The sequence below is a fragment of the Bos mutus genome, chromosome 25 (assembly GCF_027580195.1).
Source record: "Bos mutus isolate GX-2022 chromosome 25, NWIPB_WYAK_1.1, whole genome shotgun sequence".
Taxonomy (NCBI): Eukaryota; Metazoa; Chordata; class Mammalia; order Artiodactyla; family Bovidae; genus Bos; species Bos mutus.
This window is the reverse complement of record NC_091641.1, coordinates 8,271,890-8,287,961: the sequence shown is the minus strand read 5'-3', so window position 1 is coordinate 8,287,961 and position 16,072 is coordinate 8,271,890. Positions and strand designations below refer to the sequence as shown.

At 51.0% G+C, this 16,072-nt stretch overlaps 1 protein-coding gene across 2 annotated transcripts; it reads left to right on the top strand.

The window, feature by feature from the left end:
• The first annotated feature begins 6,035 nt into the window (after positions 1 to 6,035).
• Positions 6,036 to 15,068, top strand: TRIM50 (tripartite motif containing 50). 2 transcript variants are annotated; one of them, XM_005892837.2, is made up of 6 exons: positions 6,036 to 6,434; positions 9,450 to 9,545; positions 10,266 to 10,496; positions 10,601 to 10,620; positions 11,327 to 11,451; positions 12,853 to 15,068. In XM_005892837.2, exons 1-6 carry the CDS (start codon positions 6,036 to 6,038, stop codon positions 13,440 to 13,442), a joined length of 1,461 nt encoding a protein of 486 aa, XP_005892899.1. In that variant the 3' UTR covers positions 13,443 to 15,068. The 2 variants fall into 2 exon arrangements, with proteins under 2 accessions (XP_005892899.1, XP_005892898.1); XM_005892836.2 differs by having other exon boundaries at positions 10,598 to 10,620.
• The last annotated feature ends 1,004 nt before the right edge of the window (positions 15,069 to 16,072 follow it).

Sequence of the window (16,072 nt, the reverse complement as noted above, 5' to 3'; positions counted from 1 at the left end):
AGCGACTAACCCACACACGTCCTTGGGGCAGTCATTCTTCCTGCCACACTTCCCTGGTCACCACACACTCCTGATTTTCCTCCTACTAGCCCAGCTGTCCCTTTTCAGTCATCTTCCTGTTCCTGATCTCTAAACATTAGCTTTCTTAGGGCCCTGTCTGGGGACCCCTACCCTTCTCAGTTCCCAATCCCTGAGAGCCCAACCATTCCCACAGGTTTACATATGTGATATGCCCAGCCAGCCCAGAGCCGCCCCAGGCCCCAGGGCTCCAGGTGTTTGAGTCCAGTTGACTTTTCCAGTGGCTCTGAAAGTGTAGTACTCAGACCAGCAGCAGCAGTGTTGCCTGGGAACGTTTGAAAATTGGGACAGAAGTGGGTCCATCCCCGTATTTCTGAATCAGCATCTCTGGAGCCGGGTCGAGAAGCCTCTGTTTTAACTAGCCCTCAGGTGATTCTTAGTTCTACTGAAGTCTGCAGACCGCTGGGCTACTCAGTCGATCCACCTGTTTGTTCTCAGGCATCTGACTCTGGACTCGCCCATCTGCCTTTTTCACCTTGATCTTCTTGGCATCACTGTCCATCCACCCAGGTGCTCAACCCACTATGATCCATATCTATACAGTGGCCAGAGAGATCTTTAAAAAATATAAATCAGATCATATTCCCTTGCTTTAAACCCACCAATAGCTCCCACCGCCCTTGAAATTAAATCCAAACCTTTGCTCTGGTCTACCAGGCCTTCCCTGCCAGCCCCTCTGACCTCGTCTTCTGGGATTCCCTCTGACTTACTGTGATCCAGCCACCCAAGCCTCCTCTCTGGTGGATCTCGTAAATACGGTTGACCTTTGAACAACAGGGATTTGAATCGCAAGTGTCCAATTATACAGGGATACTTTTCAACAGTGAATACCATAGTACTGCACCATCCGTGGTTGGGTGAATCCATGGATGGAGAGGGCCGACTAAAATATGTCAAGACTAACCCCCATCCTGCTCAAGGGTCAGCTGTACTGAGCCCTTTGCAGCCTCAGGTCCTTTGCAGTTGCTACCCCTTTGCCTGAGGTACATTTTAAATGAGGTGCATTTAAAATGTACCTCACAGCCACTATGGAGAACAGTGTAGAGATTCCTTAAAAAAACTGGAAATAGAACTGCCTTATGATCCAGCAATCCCACTGCTGGGCATATACACCGAGGAAACCAGAATTGAAAGAGACACGTGTACCCCAGTGTTCATCACAGCACTGTTTATAATAGCCAGGACATGGAAGCAACCTAGATGCCCATCAGCAGACGAATGGATAAGAAAGCTGTGGTACATATACACACTGGAGTATTACTCAGCCATTAAAAAGAATACATTTGAATCAGTTCTAATGAGGTGGATGAAACTGGAGCCTATTATACAGAGTGAAGTAAGCCAGAAAGAAAAACACCAATACAGTATACTAATGCATATATATGGAATTTAGAAAGATGGTAACGATAACCCTGTATGTGAGACAGCAAAAGAGACACAGATGTATAGAACAGTCTTTTGGACTCTGTGGGAGAGGGAGAGGGTGGGATGATTTGGGAGAATGGTATTGAAACATGTATAATATCATATAAGAAACGAATCGCCAGTCCGGGTTTGATGCAGGATACAGGATGCTTGGGGCTGGTGCACTGGGATGACCCAGAGGGATGGTATGGGGAGGCAGGTGCGAGGGGGGATCAGGATGGGGAACACATGTACACCTGTGGCGGATTCATGTTCATGTATGGCAAAACCAATACAATGTTGTAAAGTAATTAGCCTCCAATTAAATAAATTTAAATAAAAAATAAAAATAAAATGTACCTCACAGTTCTGCCACCCCATCTGCCTCTTTCTTATCACACCATTTACTTCCTGCAAAGCATTTTATTATATATATATATATATATATATATAAAACACTATTCTATTATCTCATTTATTTGTGGCCTACCCCTATGTATTATAAACTCCAAAAGGACAGAAGCTTTGTCTTGTTTTCTGTGTTTGATGCTCAGTCATGACTCTTTGTGACCCCATGGAGCCCCTTGGTCCATGGGATTTCCTAGGCAAGAATACTGGAGTGGGTTGCTGTTTCCTTCTCCAGGGGATCTTCCCAACCCAGGGATCAAACCCGGATCTCCTGCATTGCAGGCAGATACTTTACCATCTGAGCCACCCAGCACAGTGCTCAACTGTGCTGAGGCCGAGCACAGTTGAGGAGGTTCTCAATAAGTATTTGTTGAATTCAATAAAATTGACTCTCTACCTGCCTATACCAGCCCTCGGTCTAGCTTGTCACTGGAGTAGCAGCCCTACCCCTCCTACAGACATGAGTGCTTAGACTTGCAGTGGCGGTGGCATCTTTGGCCCAAAGATCCTTGTTTCTTAATACCCACCTCTGTCTTTTCCATTCAGTGATTTCCCACCATACTCCTGTGAAATGCATAATATGGTATAACCAAAATATTTATTGACTGTATAACAAATATTTAGAAAATATTTATCTTTCTAAACCATTGAAAGACTTTTTTAATGTATTTTTTATTGAAGGATAATTGCTTTACAAAATTTTGTTGTTTTCTGTCAAACCTCAACATGAATCAGCCATAGGTATCAAGCCATAGGTTGATACAGAGCCCCTGTTTGAGTTTCCTGAGCCATATAGCAAATTCCCGTTGGCTGTCTATTTTACACATGGTAATGTAAGTTTCCACGTGACTCTTTCCATACATCTCACCCTCTCCTCCCCTCTCCCCATGTCCGTAAGTCTATTCTCTATGTCTGTTTCTTCATTGCTGCCCTGTAAGTAAATTCTTCAGTACCATTTTTCTAGATTCTGTATATATAATAGAATACAATATTTATCTTTCTCTTTCTGACTTAATTCACTCTATATAATAGGTTCTAGGTTCATCCACCTCTTTAGAACTGAGTAATATTTTTATGGCTGAGTAATATTCCATTGTGTATATATATCACATCTTCTTTATCCATTCATCTGTCGATGGACATCTAGGTTACTTCCATGTTCTAGCTATTGTAAATAGTGCTGCAATGAACAATGGGATACATGTGTCTTTTTCAATTTTGGTTTCCTCAGGGTATATGCCTAGGAGTGGGATTGCTGGGTCGTATGGTGGTTTTATTCCTAGTTTTTTAAGGAATCTCCATACTGTCTTCCATAGTGGCTGTCAATTTACATTCCCACCAACAGTGCAAGAGGGTTCCCTTTTCTCCACACCCTCTCCAGCATTTATTGTTTGTAGACTTTTTGATGATGGCCATTCTGACCAGCTTCCCTGGTGGCTTAGACAGTAAAGCGTCTGCCTGCAATGTGGGAGACCTGGGTTCAATCCCTGGGTCGGGAAGATCCCCTGGAGAAGGAAATGGCAACCCATTCCAATACTCTTGCCTGGGAAATTCCATGGACTGAGGAGCCTGATAGGCTACAGTCCATGGGGTCCCAAAGAGTTGGACACAACTGAGTGACTTCACTTTATCAACTTTATTCTGACTGGTGTGAGGTGATAACTCATTATAGTTTTGATTTGCATTTCTGTAATAATGAGCAATGTTGAGTATGTTTTCATGTGTCTGTTAGCCATCTGTGTGTCTTTGGAGAAAAGTCTGTTTAGGTCTTTTACCCACTTTTTGATTGGGTTGTTTGTTTTTCTGGTCTTGAGTTGTATGAGCTGCTTGTATATTTTGGAAATTAATCCTTTGTCAGTTGTTTCATTTGCTATTATTTTCTCCCATTCTGAGGGTTGTCTTTTCACCTTGCTTATCGTTTCCTTTGCTGTGCAAAAGCTTTCAAGTTTAATCAGGTCCCACTTGTTTACTTTTGTTTTTATTTCTGTTACTGTAGGAGGTGAGTCATAGAGGATCTTGCTTTGATTTATGTCAAGTGTTATGCCTATATTTCCCTCTTAAGAGTTTCATAGTTTCTGGTCTTACATTTTGGTCTTTAATCCATTTCGAGTTTATGTTTGTGTTAAACCATTGACAGATTTTAATTAAAATGCATTTAATAAAAATAAAAAACCAAATAATAATTATTCAATATGTTGACTAAAAACCTGGACACAAAAGAATATATTGATAATTCTGTTTATTTGAAATTCAAAACCAGGCCACGGATTTTCCTGGTGGTCCAGTGGCTAAGGCTCTGAATTCCCAATACAGGGGGCCAGGTTAGATCCCTGGTCAGGGAACTGGATCCCACATGCCATAACTAAGACCCAGCATAGACAAAAAAAAAAAAAGTAAACCAGGCCACATTAATCTGTGATGATATGAATCAGGATAGCGGCTCCCTTTGTTAGGGGTTCTGACTCAGAGACATGTGATAAAGCCTCTGGGTGCTAGAAATGTTCTATAGCTTGATATTAAAAAAATTGTTTATCAGTTTATTATAAAGGATGTAAATGAACAGCCAGATGAAGAGGTATGTAGAGTGAGATCCAGAAGAGTCCAGAGCACAGGTACTTGGGTTCCCATGGAACCGGGGTGCAGCACCCTCCCAGCACGTGGGTACGGTCACCAACCCAGAACCTTCTCTGTATCTTTGTTTTTTAATTAATTACTTCGTTTTTTGTTGTTGTTGTTGTTGTTCTGGGTCTTTGTTGCTCCGCATGGGCTTCCTCCAGTCGTGGTGAGCAGGGGCTCCTCTTCCTCGTGGTGCCCGAGTTTCTCGCTGTGGTGGCTTCTCTTGTTGTGCACGGAGCACAGGCTCCAGGGTATGCGGGTTCAGTAGTTGTGGGGCGTGGGCTTAGCTGCTCCGTGACACGTGGATCTTCCCGGCCCAGGGTTAGAACCCGGGTCCCCTGCATTGGCAGGCAGACTCCTGTCCACTGTAGCACCAGGGAAGTCTGGTCCTCTGTATCTTGACCTTGAGAGTGCATGCACTTGTATAAATTGTACTTCAAGCGTATGGTTAACATTTGTGCACTTTATAGAAGGTATACATCAATTTTAAAATCTAGGGAAGCAAGAACATCTCCAGAATTCTAAAGAGAGAGAGGGAGACATGCAGATTTAGAAAGAATTGTGTCAAAGCACGAGTCCACTCCCTTTTGGGGTCTGAGAGGTGTGAGCGGGTACCTGGTCCCTCTGTCTCCGACCCTCCCCCAGGCCTGGCCAAGGTGACTACCTGAGTGCCGCCTATCAGAGCTGGCCGAGCAGAGGCTCCCTCCCTAGTCCCGTGATGTGGCCCAGCCTCCACCTGATTCTCAGCGACCTTGAGGGCATGGGGCGTTTCTGGGAAAAGGGAGGAGGAAAGGGGCAGAGACTAGGTAGAACAGGTGTCCAGCCACAATCCCAGGTCTCTGCACCTGCCATCCCATCCTGGGGAGAAGAGAAGGCTGAGCGGACCGAGTCAGTGTTGCTGGTGTGAGGCCCCGCTGGAGGGCTCGGAGGATCCTGAGAGGCCAGTGCGGGGGTTCTCCCTGGGGCCACTGCTGACTTCTGGTGAGATGCTTTTCAGTCCCAATCGGTTTTTACAGGGGAGCAGGGTGGGAGCCCAGGAGAGAGCTCCAAGGTCCCAGCTCCTGGACAGTATTGTTCTAAGACAGAACTCTGCTTCAGAATGGCCTGGGGGGTGTCTCTTGTAAGCACAGATTTCTGGGGCTCACTGGAGATATGTGATGGCGTGACTCAGGAATTCTGTTGTAACTCTGCTTCCACCAGCTGCTCACGGGTTTGAGAACTGATCTAGAAACTGGGAAAGACCTTGGCTTGTTTCTGCTGCCCAGTTCTAGGTCAGGACGCCCGCTGGGCTGGAGCTTGCATTGTTAGTGTCACTTCACGTTTACCTCCAAATCTGAGTTTAAAATGTAGGCACCTGGACCTCCAAGTGACCGCTCTTTTCATTTAAGCCCTTTGATTTAAAGATGGGAAAACAGACCCAAGGCTGTCGTCCTTAGCAGCCTCTCCTTTCAGGGCCCTTGGGGCTGGGGGCCAAAGGAGTGGAGGGAGCCGGCTCCAGGGAGGCTGCCCTGGCCCCGCGGGCGCCGTGGATGGCGTGGCAGGTGAGCGTGCCCGAGCTGGAGGACCGCCTGCAGTGCCCCATGTGCCTGGAGGTCTTCAAGGAGCCCCTGATGCTGCAGTGCGGCCACTCCTACTGCAAGGGCTGCCTGGTGTCCCTGTCCCACCACCTGGCCTCGGAGCTGCGCTGCCCCGTGTGTCGGCAGGAGGTGGACTACAGCAGCTCCCCACCCAACGTCTCCCTGGCCAAGGTGATCGAAGCCCTGCGGCTCCCCGGGGACCCGGAGCCCCAGGTGTGCGCACACCACCGGAACCCGCTCAGCCTCTTCTGCGAGAAGGACCAGGAGCTCATCTGTGGCCTCTGCGGCCTGCTGGGCGCCCACCAGCACCACCGGGTCACACCTGTCTCCACCGTCTACAGCCGCATGAAGGTGGGCAGTGAGGCCGCTGGGGGCGGCAGGTGGGCGAGGGGCGGGGCCGCCCTGGGGGACAGAGAGCGCGCTGCATCACGAACTACTGCCCTCCACCTCCAGCTTTATTTTCCTCTGCTGCTCTCGTTAGATTCTTGAGCCCTCCAGGGACTTCACCCTGAGGCAGGTGAGGGCAGGGACTTAGTTTCATCCCCTGGGATGTTTCCGCACCTAGAACCATGCTGGGCAGGTAGTAAATGCCCAAAATGTCTTTGTGGAATCAATGGATTCCTGCCCTCATGGACCCTTGCCTCAGAACTAGCAGATCACCATTTTAAGATGAGTAATAATAATGATATCGTCTTAAGTTAGTCTGTTTATCTAAGGTTTATGAAGAGTGGGGCTACTGTTGTATTTATAAATGAGGAAGCAGGCTCAGAGAACGCATGAGGGTCTTAGTCAAGGTCATGTGGTTTGTCAGTGGCAGAGCTAGGATTCAAACCAAGGCCAGTTTTTTATTCCCCAGACAACCAATCAAGGAAGGGCTCTTGGAGGTAAATTGTCATAGGGTACACGGCCTAGAGTTTAGCAGTGGGACAGGGGGAGTAAGGACCAGGAATGACAATGTTCAAGAGACGAGGGTGCGGGTGGGGCAGGAAGAGGGAAGTGCATCAGCGTGTGTAGGCAGAGGGGCCCCTGGAAGCTGCTCCCGGGATTTCCTGGCCAGGTGCTCTGGGCAGCCTTTCTTTGCCCCTTCAACCCTGGGAGACAAGTGGGGAAGGAGCTCTAGCATGTGCTCTGGGCGGCGCCGGTGTCCATGGTACAGTAGTGGGCAAGAAGCTCACTCTTCGCCAGCACTCACAGTCTGGGGGTCTGACACCATCCCGAGTGTCAGGTGCTGCTGTTGAGGTTCAATACAGGCAAAGGTGAGCCCAGCTGGAACATGGCTCTTGCATGGTCTTGGGTGGTCAGGGAAGGCTTCCTGGAGGAAGTGGACTGCTGAGACCTGAACCCTCAGGAGGACTTGAAAGGAAGGGGAGGAAAAGCATTCTGAGTATAAAAAGAGCATGGGCAAAAGACCAAGGAGCAAACGGCATGGCACATTTGAGGAATTAGACATTATTCCATTCAGCTCAAGGGAGAGTGAGGTGGGAGTGAGGGGAACCAAGCAGGGGCCAGCTCATGAAAAGGCCTGTGTTACATGAGAAGGGATCAGGGGTTTATTCAGACAACCAGTGTTGGAAGTGTTTAAACAGTCGTGATGTGGCGCAATCTCTGCCTGAGGGTAGACTGGAGAGTGAGGCTGGGAATAAGAGATTGGGGGTAACCTACATGCAGGTGGTCTTTGCAGTCTGAGGTGCAGAGAAGACTGACCAAGCGAGTCTGCAGGGTGATGGGGAAGACGCTGAGAATGCCCACCAGGAGCTTCAGGGTTTAAGATTTGAGTAGAGAACCCCGAAGGGGACAGAAAGAATCCACAGAGGACTCAGGAGCGCTGGCTGCATGTGGTCTTCTGGAAACTGGAGGAACAGAGCATTTTGACAAGATGGAAGTCACTTGTGTGAAATGTCAGCTCAGGATTGAAAAGAACCAGTCAGATTTTGCAGTAAGAGTCGGTTACCTTGGCAAGAGTAGTTGTAGGGAGCTGTGAAAGGAGGAAGCAAAATTGCAGTGCAGTGCAACTGAGTCCAGTTTTATGAGTAGAGGGCTGCCCGGCAGAAAAGGAGACTGCTGGGAGCTTGTCGTCTCTGGCTCGGAGCTGGGGGGGCTTGGACCCTAGTTTTTGGATGTAGGTTTTTATGATTTCAAGACTCCTCTCTGATACAACTAAATTCAGTTCCTTTATCAGATCTTTTTAAAAAAAATTTTTTTTGACATGGACCATTTTTAAAGTCTTTATTGAATCAGTTACAATATTGCTTCTGTTTTATGTTTTGGTTTTTCGGCCATGAGGCATGTGGAATCTTAGCGCCCAGACCAGAGATCGAACCCGCACCGCCTGCATTGGAAGGTGTAGTCTTCATCACGGGACAGCCAGGGAAGTCCCCTCAGATCTCTTTCATGCATTCCTGTTTCCTCCTGTGGATTGAGATCTTGAGATACTTTATTTGTGCCATCTGTTTCCACTCACAGTGGCCCAGTTGATGAGAAGGAACTAGTCCCATCTCTCTCTGCCTTGGGAGGGTTACTGTTGCCGCGCCCTTCTCAGACTCCTGTGAGCTCGGCTGTCTTGTTACGGAGAGCAAGGACTCTGTTCCTTCATCTCCAGGCTGGTTTTGTTTTTTTCTCAGTTCCCTTCCGGAAAGACTCCTGCAGCCGACTTCTGCTTAGGCACGATCTAAGCCAAATACTCTGCACGGCCCACGGGCACAGGCCAGCTGGGCTCCTGTCGAGTCCTGCAGCCACAGGGTGGTCTCGGTGGTTCTGGTGGACCCCTAAAGTTAGGCTGGATATGGGGCCAGGGCAGCCCAGAGGAAGTGAGTTTATGGCATCCTGGAGGCCCTAAATCCAGGCTGGGCCCAAGGCTGCCAGAGATGGATTCAGGTTTCACAGGGAGTGAGGGGTCACCAGGTGTAACTTGGGCCGCTGCATACACCGTTGACTTCACTTGGGGCCAGCCTCTTTGTGATAACTCTTGATCAAATGCTCACTAACTCTGGACCTGCTGGTGCCCAGCAGGTTTACCAGGTGGGTACCCTACGGGCAGCATTCCATGCAGGGAGTGCTGACCTAAGATTGACAGTCGCCCGGCATGGATGTTGTGTGGTGACTTCTGGTGGCTATAACCACGTTTAGCGTCTCTGTCAATGTCACAGAAAAGGATGACGAGGAGACCCTCCTCTCTCTGGGCAGTTGCTGCCATCAGTTTGGAGTATTCTTGAATAGTCTTACCTGTTTGGGGGTCGAGGGTACCCAGGTGGCTCCCTGGTTCCACTGGGAGTGCTTGTGTTCATGGAGCAGCCCCCTGCCCTGGCCACGGGGGCTGGGAGGGTGAAGGGGTCGTGGCTCACGGGGCCATGGCCCGTTTGCCTCCAGGAGGAGCTAGCAGCCCTCATCTCCGACCTGAAGCAGGAGCAGAAGAAGGTAGATGAGCAAATCGCCAAACTGGTGAACAACAGGACTCGGATTGTGGTGAGTGCCCCTGCCCTCTGTGCCCCTCTGCCCAGGGCCAACCACCTCCCCTTTCCTGCAGAGCCCAGCTCCGATTTGTCCTTTACAGGAACCCACGCCTTCCCTATAAAGCCAGAATTTCAAAGCATTCCAGGCGGGGTGGGAAAAAGCACACAGGCTCCTGGGGGAATTCACCACAGTTGTCAGGGCTGTCTCCAAGTTGGCTTATGTCCTCCACGTCCTTGGGACAGAGATAACTCAGAGCCCAAGTCCCGGAGGTAAACAGCTTAACACGTGGGCATGACTGCCTGGCCCCTGCCACCTGTGTCTGTTTGACCTTGACAGCCTGACCGCCTTTCCTAAATGAGGGGCCCTTGGGGCTGAGAGGGTGTGGAGCCTGGGCCTTACAGGTCGTCATGAAACAGAAGCAGGAGACCAGCGTCCTTGAAAGTCAGCTCAGTGAATCTTCCTCACCCCCGGGGAGGGAGACAGCACCACTCCATCTGAGGGAGTCAGAGTCACTGCCCTGAACTGGGCACCAGGGGCCCAGCCTCTCCCCTGCCACTGCTGCCCTCCCCCAGGGCTGCATCCGGGTGTGAACACCCTAGCAGGAGTCAGCCCTCGGACTCAGGGATGAGGACCGAGAACGGTCGGAAGGGCCCAGGAAGGCCTGAGCTGCCAGGCTCTGGGGACACGAGGTCAGCCTTGGCTCCTGCTTTGACTGGCCCCTCCCTGTCCCAGAACGAGTCCGATGTCTTCAGCTGGGTGATCCGCCGTGAGTTCCAGGAGCTCCACCACCTGGTGGACGAGGAGAAGGCCCGCTGCCTGGAGGGGGTGGAGGGCCACACCCGCGGCCTCGTGGCCTCCCTGGACATGCAGCTGGAGCAGGCCCGGGGCGCCCGGGAGCGGCTGGTCCAGGCCACGGGTGTGCTGGAGCAGTTTGGCAGCGAGAGTCACCATGAGTTCATCCGGGTGAGCGGACGAGGCCCCAGTGTCCCCAAGAGCCTCCCCCTTCCTAACGGCTTCTGTACGGCCTCCTCGGTGCCCTAACCCGCCTCCCTCTTGTCTTCCAGAAGTACCACGCCATGGCCTCCAGGTATTCCCCGTGCACTTTCGGAGCCGTATGAGTGTCTCCCTGTTTTTTGTTTGTTTGTTTGTTTGTTTCCAATTTCCCTTAGTTTTAAGGACAATTGGGTTAGAAGCATTGGCTTAAGTGAACAGCCAGAGGAGCTGATTGGCTGAGTTTGGTTTCCACTCCTGCTGGAGCTGGGGGCAGGGTTCCCCCCGATTCAGAGGCGTGCTCTTCAAGCAGCTCATCAGAGCCACCTGGAGGACTCTTTAACCATAGATCCCTGGACCCCAGTCATCAGTTCTGAGTCAGCAGATCTGGGGTGGGACCCAAGAAAACTTGCATTTCTGACAAGGCCCAGGTGATGTGATGCTGCTGGTCCCAGACCTGCCCTTTGAGAGCTACCAGTGCAGAGTGTCGGAGAAGGCAATGGCACCCCACTCCAGTACTCTTGCCTGGAAAATCCCATGGATGGAGGAGCCTGGTGGGCTGCAGACCATGGGGTCACACAGAGTCGGACACGACTGAAGTGACTTAGCGTAGCGTAGCGTAATGCAGAGTGTTTCCGGGATGGAGGCAGGGCCCCAGATTGTGGCTGGTGGGGGGACATGATGGGCCTCTCAAGTGCATGGTCTTCCGAGCGGGGACTCAGCCGGTCGGACCTATACATGGGTGACAAGGCTAGGGTACTTGGGTGAGCAGCTCTGTCATCACTGTGAACCTTTGACTTCAGACCAGAGCTCCAGCAGGCCCGACTCTCGGAAGGTGCCTTCAGCCCCATCTCCTTCAAGCCAGGCCTGCACCAGGCTGACATCAAGCTGACGGTGTGGAAAAGGCTTTTCCGAAAGGTTCTGCCAGGTGAGCCCTAACCCTAACCTTCCATTGTATGAGGCTGGGGCAGCTGACAGTGAGGGCGCAGGGCTGGGCTTCCGCCAGCAGGGGGTGCTCAAGCTCAGCTCCATCTCTAAGTGGTGACTGCCTGAGTGGTGTAATTTCTGAGGCTTGGTTTCCTGTTTTTTGTTTTTAATTTGGCTGTGCTGGGTCTTAGTTGCAGCTTGTGGGATCTTTGAGCTGCAGCCTGGGGATCTAGTTCTCTGACCGGGGGTCGAACCCCTCCCCTCACCCTGCATTGGGAGCTCAGAGCCTTAACCACTGGGCAGGCAGAGAAGCCCCCAAGCCTGTTTCCTCATCTGTAGTCCCTGAACCTTAGTTTCTTTGTCTGTAAGGAGCTCACCTTGCTGGGCTGTGTATTCTAAATAGATGTGTGCAATTTGTGTGCTCAGTCATGTCCAACTCTTTGCAACCCCATGGACTGTAACCTGCCAGGCTCCTCTGTCCATGGGACTCTCCAGGCAAGAATACTGGAGTGGGTTGCCATTTCTTACTCCAGAGGATCTTCCTGACCCATGGATCAAACCTGGGTCTCCTGCATTGGCAGGCGAATTCCTTACCACCTTGCCACCTGGGAGGGTGTGTGTAGTTTAATGCTTAATAAATGGCAGCTGCTGCTTTGCCAAAAAATAACTCAGACATTTAACTCCTTCATTACTAGCATATGAGGGAAGTCAGTCAGTAGACTGATTTCACCCAACAAAGGCAAAAACAGGATCGCTATAAGAGAAGGAGAAGGGGGACTTCCCTGGTGGTCCGGTGGTTAAGACTGTTCTCCCAATGTAGGAGGCCTGGGTTCAATCCCTGGTCAGGGAACTAGATCCCACGTGCCACAATTAAGACCCAGGAAAGCCAAATAAATAAATATATTTTAAGAAAGGGGAGAGAAGAAAGACCTGCAGATAATCTCTGAACCATGAACATAGTTTGCACGTTTTGGATAGAGACTGGTCAGCTGACAGCGAGCACAGAGGTCATGTGGGATAGTTTGTCCTTGACTGCACTGCTGGCGTACCCACGGAAGCCACTGCAGTTGTTAGAATCTCCAGAAACCCTGGGGAGCGGAGCTGAGGCACCCACGTAACAGGCTGTCTCCCAGGTTCCTCCATCGGCACCTCTGCCTTAGGCAGGCCAACCTCACCATGTTCCTGGCTGGAACACCTGGGCTCACAGTGGCCCATTCTCCACCCTTCAGGCATCACTCGCTGCTTCAGAGAACTGGGGTTGCCTGCTCTGGCCCCACCCTTTCCAGGCCCTGTTGATACAGGGATGAGGGACTCGGTTCTTCCAAGAAGCTCAGGGCTTCCCGCTGGCCTCCCTTGGGCAGGGCTGGCCGCCTTGAACACACCTCCCCTCTATCTCCCCCAGCCCCAGAGTCCCTCAAGCTGGATCCAGCCACGGCCCACCCGCTCCTGGAGCTCTCCAAGGGCAACACGGTAGTGCAGTGTGGGCTCCTGGCCCAGCGGCGCGCCAGCCAGCCTGAACGCTTCGATTACAGCACGTGCGTCTTGACCAGCAGAGGCTTCTCCTGCGGCCGCCACTACTGGGAGGTGGTGGTGGGCAGCAAGAGCGACTGGCGCCTGGGGGTCATCAAGGGCACGGCCAGCCGCAAGGGCAAGCTGAGCAAGTCCCCAGAGCATGGCGTGTGGCTCATCGGCCTGAAGGAGGGCCGAGTGTACGAGGCCTTCGGCTGCCCCCGGGTGCCCCTGCCCGTGGCGGGCCACCCCCACCGCATCGGCATCTACCTGCACTATGAGCAGGGGGAGCTCACCTTCTTCGACGCCGACCGCCCGGACGACCTGCGGCCACTCTACTCGTTCCAGGCCGACTTCCAGGGCAAGCTGTACCCCATCCTGGACACGTGCTGGCATGAGAGGGGCAGCAACTCCCTGCCCATGGTGCTGCCGCCACCCAGCGGGCCCGGCCACCTCTCCCCACTGCAGCCCACCAAGCTGTAGGGCTGCCTTTCCGCTTGGCATGGGGGCTTGAGGGGTCCTGCTGACTCCAGTGAGCGAAGGCAATGACTTCCTTTTTTGGGGAGGTCTTTGCCTGGGTGCCCCTAGAAACATTTATTATTGGGAGAATAACTATGGTAGCCATGGGCATGTTTATTAACCTCTATTGGGCTATTAACCTGCTTATTAACCAGCAGAGCCAGGCCTTGGGGTCCAAGGATCAAGCTGGGCTCCCTTGTTGCATGCATGCTCAGTCACTTCAGTCGTGTCCGACTCTTTAAGACCCTATGGACTGTAGCCCGTCAGGCTCCTCTGTCCTTGGGGATTCTCCAGGCAAGAATACTGGCATGGGTTGCCATGCCCCCCTCCAGATCTTCCCGACCCAGGGATCAAACCCACATCTCACATCTCCTGCATTGACAGGCAGGTTCTTTACCACTCGTGCCACCTGGGAAGACCAGGCTTCCCTTAGCCCCTCCTAACCATGATCACTCTTCCCCCTGAGGGTGGAAACACTCCCACACATAATTCCCCCATCACTGTGAACTTTAAGGATAATAAAACAGATGTCATTTCTCCCTTGTCAAATGATTTGCAGTGATCAGTTGCCGCACGTGCATGCTGCTTTATGCTCGGGTCTTTAAAAGCAGCTCCGGCCTCTGGTGGGGCCGCATCTCACAGCCATGAGCCCTTTGATTTCCACACTATCCTTTCTGGCGTGGGCAACAAGGCCTACGTGAGCTGCTGCCTTTGGCTAATCTTCCTCCTGCCGTCTGTGTGAGTAATAATCAAAAGCAGCTTCTTGTCTCTTTTTTTGAAAATTTAAAAAATTTACTTGTTAACCTTCTTGGCTGTGCTGGGTCTTCATTGCCGTGCGCGTGCTTTCTCTAGTTGTGGTGGGCAGGCTTCGCGCTGCAGTGGCTTCTCTTGTGGAGAATGGGTTCTAGGTGCACGGGCTCAGTAGTTGGGGTTCCTGGGCTCTAGAGCACAGGCTCGGGAGTTGTGGTGCACAAGCTTGGTTGCTCCATGGCATGTGGAATCTTTCAGATCAGGGATCAAACCTTGTGCCCTGCATTGGTAGGTGGATTCTTAACCTCTGGACCACCAGGGAAGTCCTGCTTGTTGTCTCTTGATCAGCTGCATCTGTCGGGCCTTGGCCTTGGTTGCTGCATGCTTGACGCTTTCCAGACTTGGTGTTTGGTTGTGTAGCTCTTCCTTCAATTTCATGACTCTACCTCTGCTCTCCATCCTGCATGGCCCAGGGGGCTGGCCTCGCTGGAATGCACAAACTTCTGGCTTCCTGTTGGGTTCAGCTGATGGGAGGGGCTGGCAGGAGATCCCAGGACAGGAGAAGGGAGTTGGAGGTACTTATTTTCTTGCTTTTCTGCCTGCTGGGCTCTGCATTGCAAGGTCCCCCCTCTCTCTGCGACTCTTCCTATATTCCTGGTGGTGAACAGTGCTGTCGCCAGCCCTGAGTTCTGTGCCATCACCTGTCGGCCTCCTCATCTCTGACCGTTCTTTTCAGAAAATTCCCTTCTTTAAACTCTCCTCAGTGACTCCCTTGTGTGCACCACCCTGCCTTCAGCCAGACCATGATGGACATAATGGCATACTTCTGCACCCATTTAATAAATCCTCTCTTTCAGTTGGCTAACCAGAGTAAGTGTATGTGCTTGCAACAGGAAGATCTTAACTGATACACATCTAATATGCAAGAGACAGAGGAAATAATAGTTAATTTTTCATGTGGAATTGGCATTTAAACTGAAAGAAGTGGAACACTAGCAGAGAAGAGCCTGCAGGGATCTAGGTTCAAAAAGGATGATGCTGCAGCGGGGGCAGTTCCCTGGCGGTCCAGTGGTTGAGACTCTGCCTTCCAATACAGTGGGCGAGGGTTCGATCCCTGGTCTGGGAAATAAGATCCCACATGCCATGCAGTGCAGCCAGCAAAACAAAATGGGATGCTGCAGCTGGGATTGGAGATGAGGGAAGGGGTTGGTTGGGGTGGAGGGTATGCATCTATGCTACTTTAGTGGATGTTAACTTTGTCCTGTACGAACAAGTGTGGAAAAGGCTGAGTCTGCCCCAGGGGAGAAAATATCAGACTGATGGAAAGGAGGTCAGAGAATGGAACACCAGAACCTAGGGGAGCAACTTAGGCAGGGTGGCCAAGGACACTTAGACCTTGGCAGAGATGGGAGGAAATGCCAGCAGAGGAGGCATAGAAGCCAAAGCTTTCCAAGAAAGAAAGTGTGTTCAACAGTGCCATGAAACCCCAGATTCAGATTCTGCGCTCCCACTGCAGGGGGTAGGTTGGAGCCCTGGTCAGGGAACTAAGATCCCACAGGCGGTGCAGCAATCAATGGATTTAAGTGTGAAATGATAAAGCCATAGATAATTTCTATATTGTACAGGTGTGAAGTGGTTTTCAAGTGTGACATCAAGGGCAGAAACCATAAAGATAAATATATTTAAAATGAGAACTTCATGGTGTCCAAAACAATTATAAACCACATTAAAAAAGAAAAAACTGGAAAAACGGCAAAGCCTAAGATAAAAGGTATATATTATTAATATATAAAGGCCATGGAAAAAGCAAGACAGTTCCAGAAAAACATCTATTTCTGTTTTAT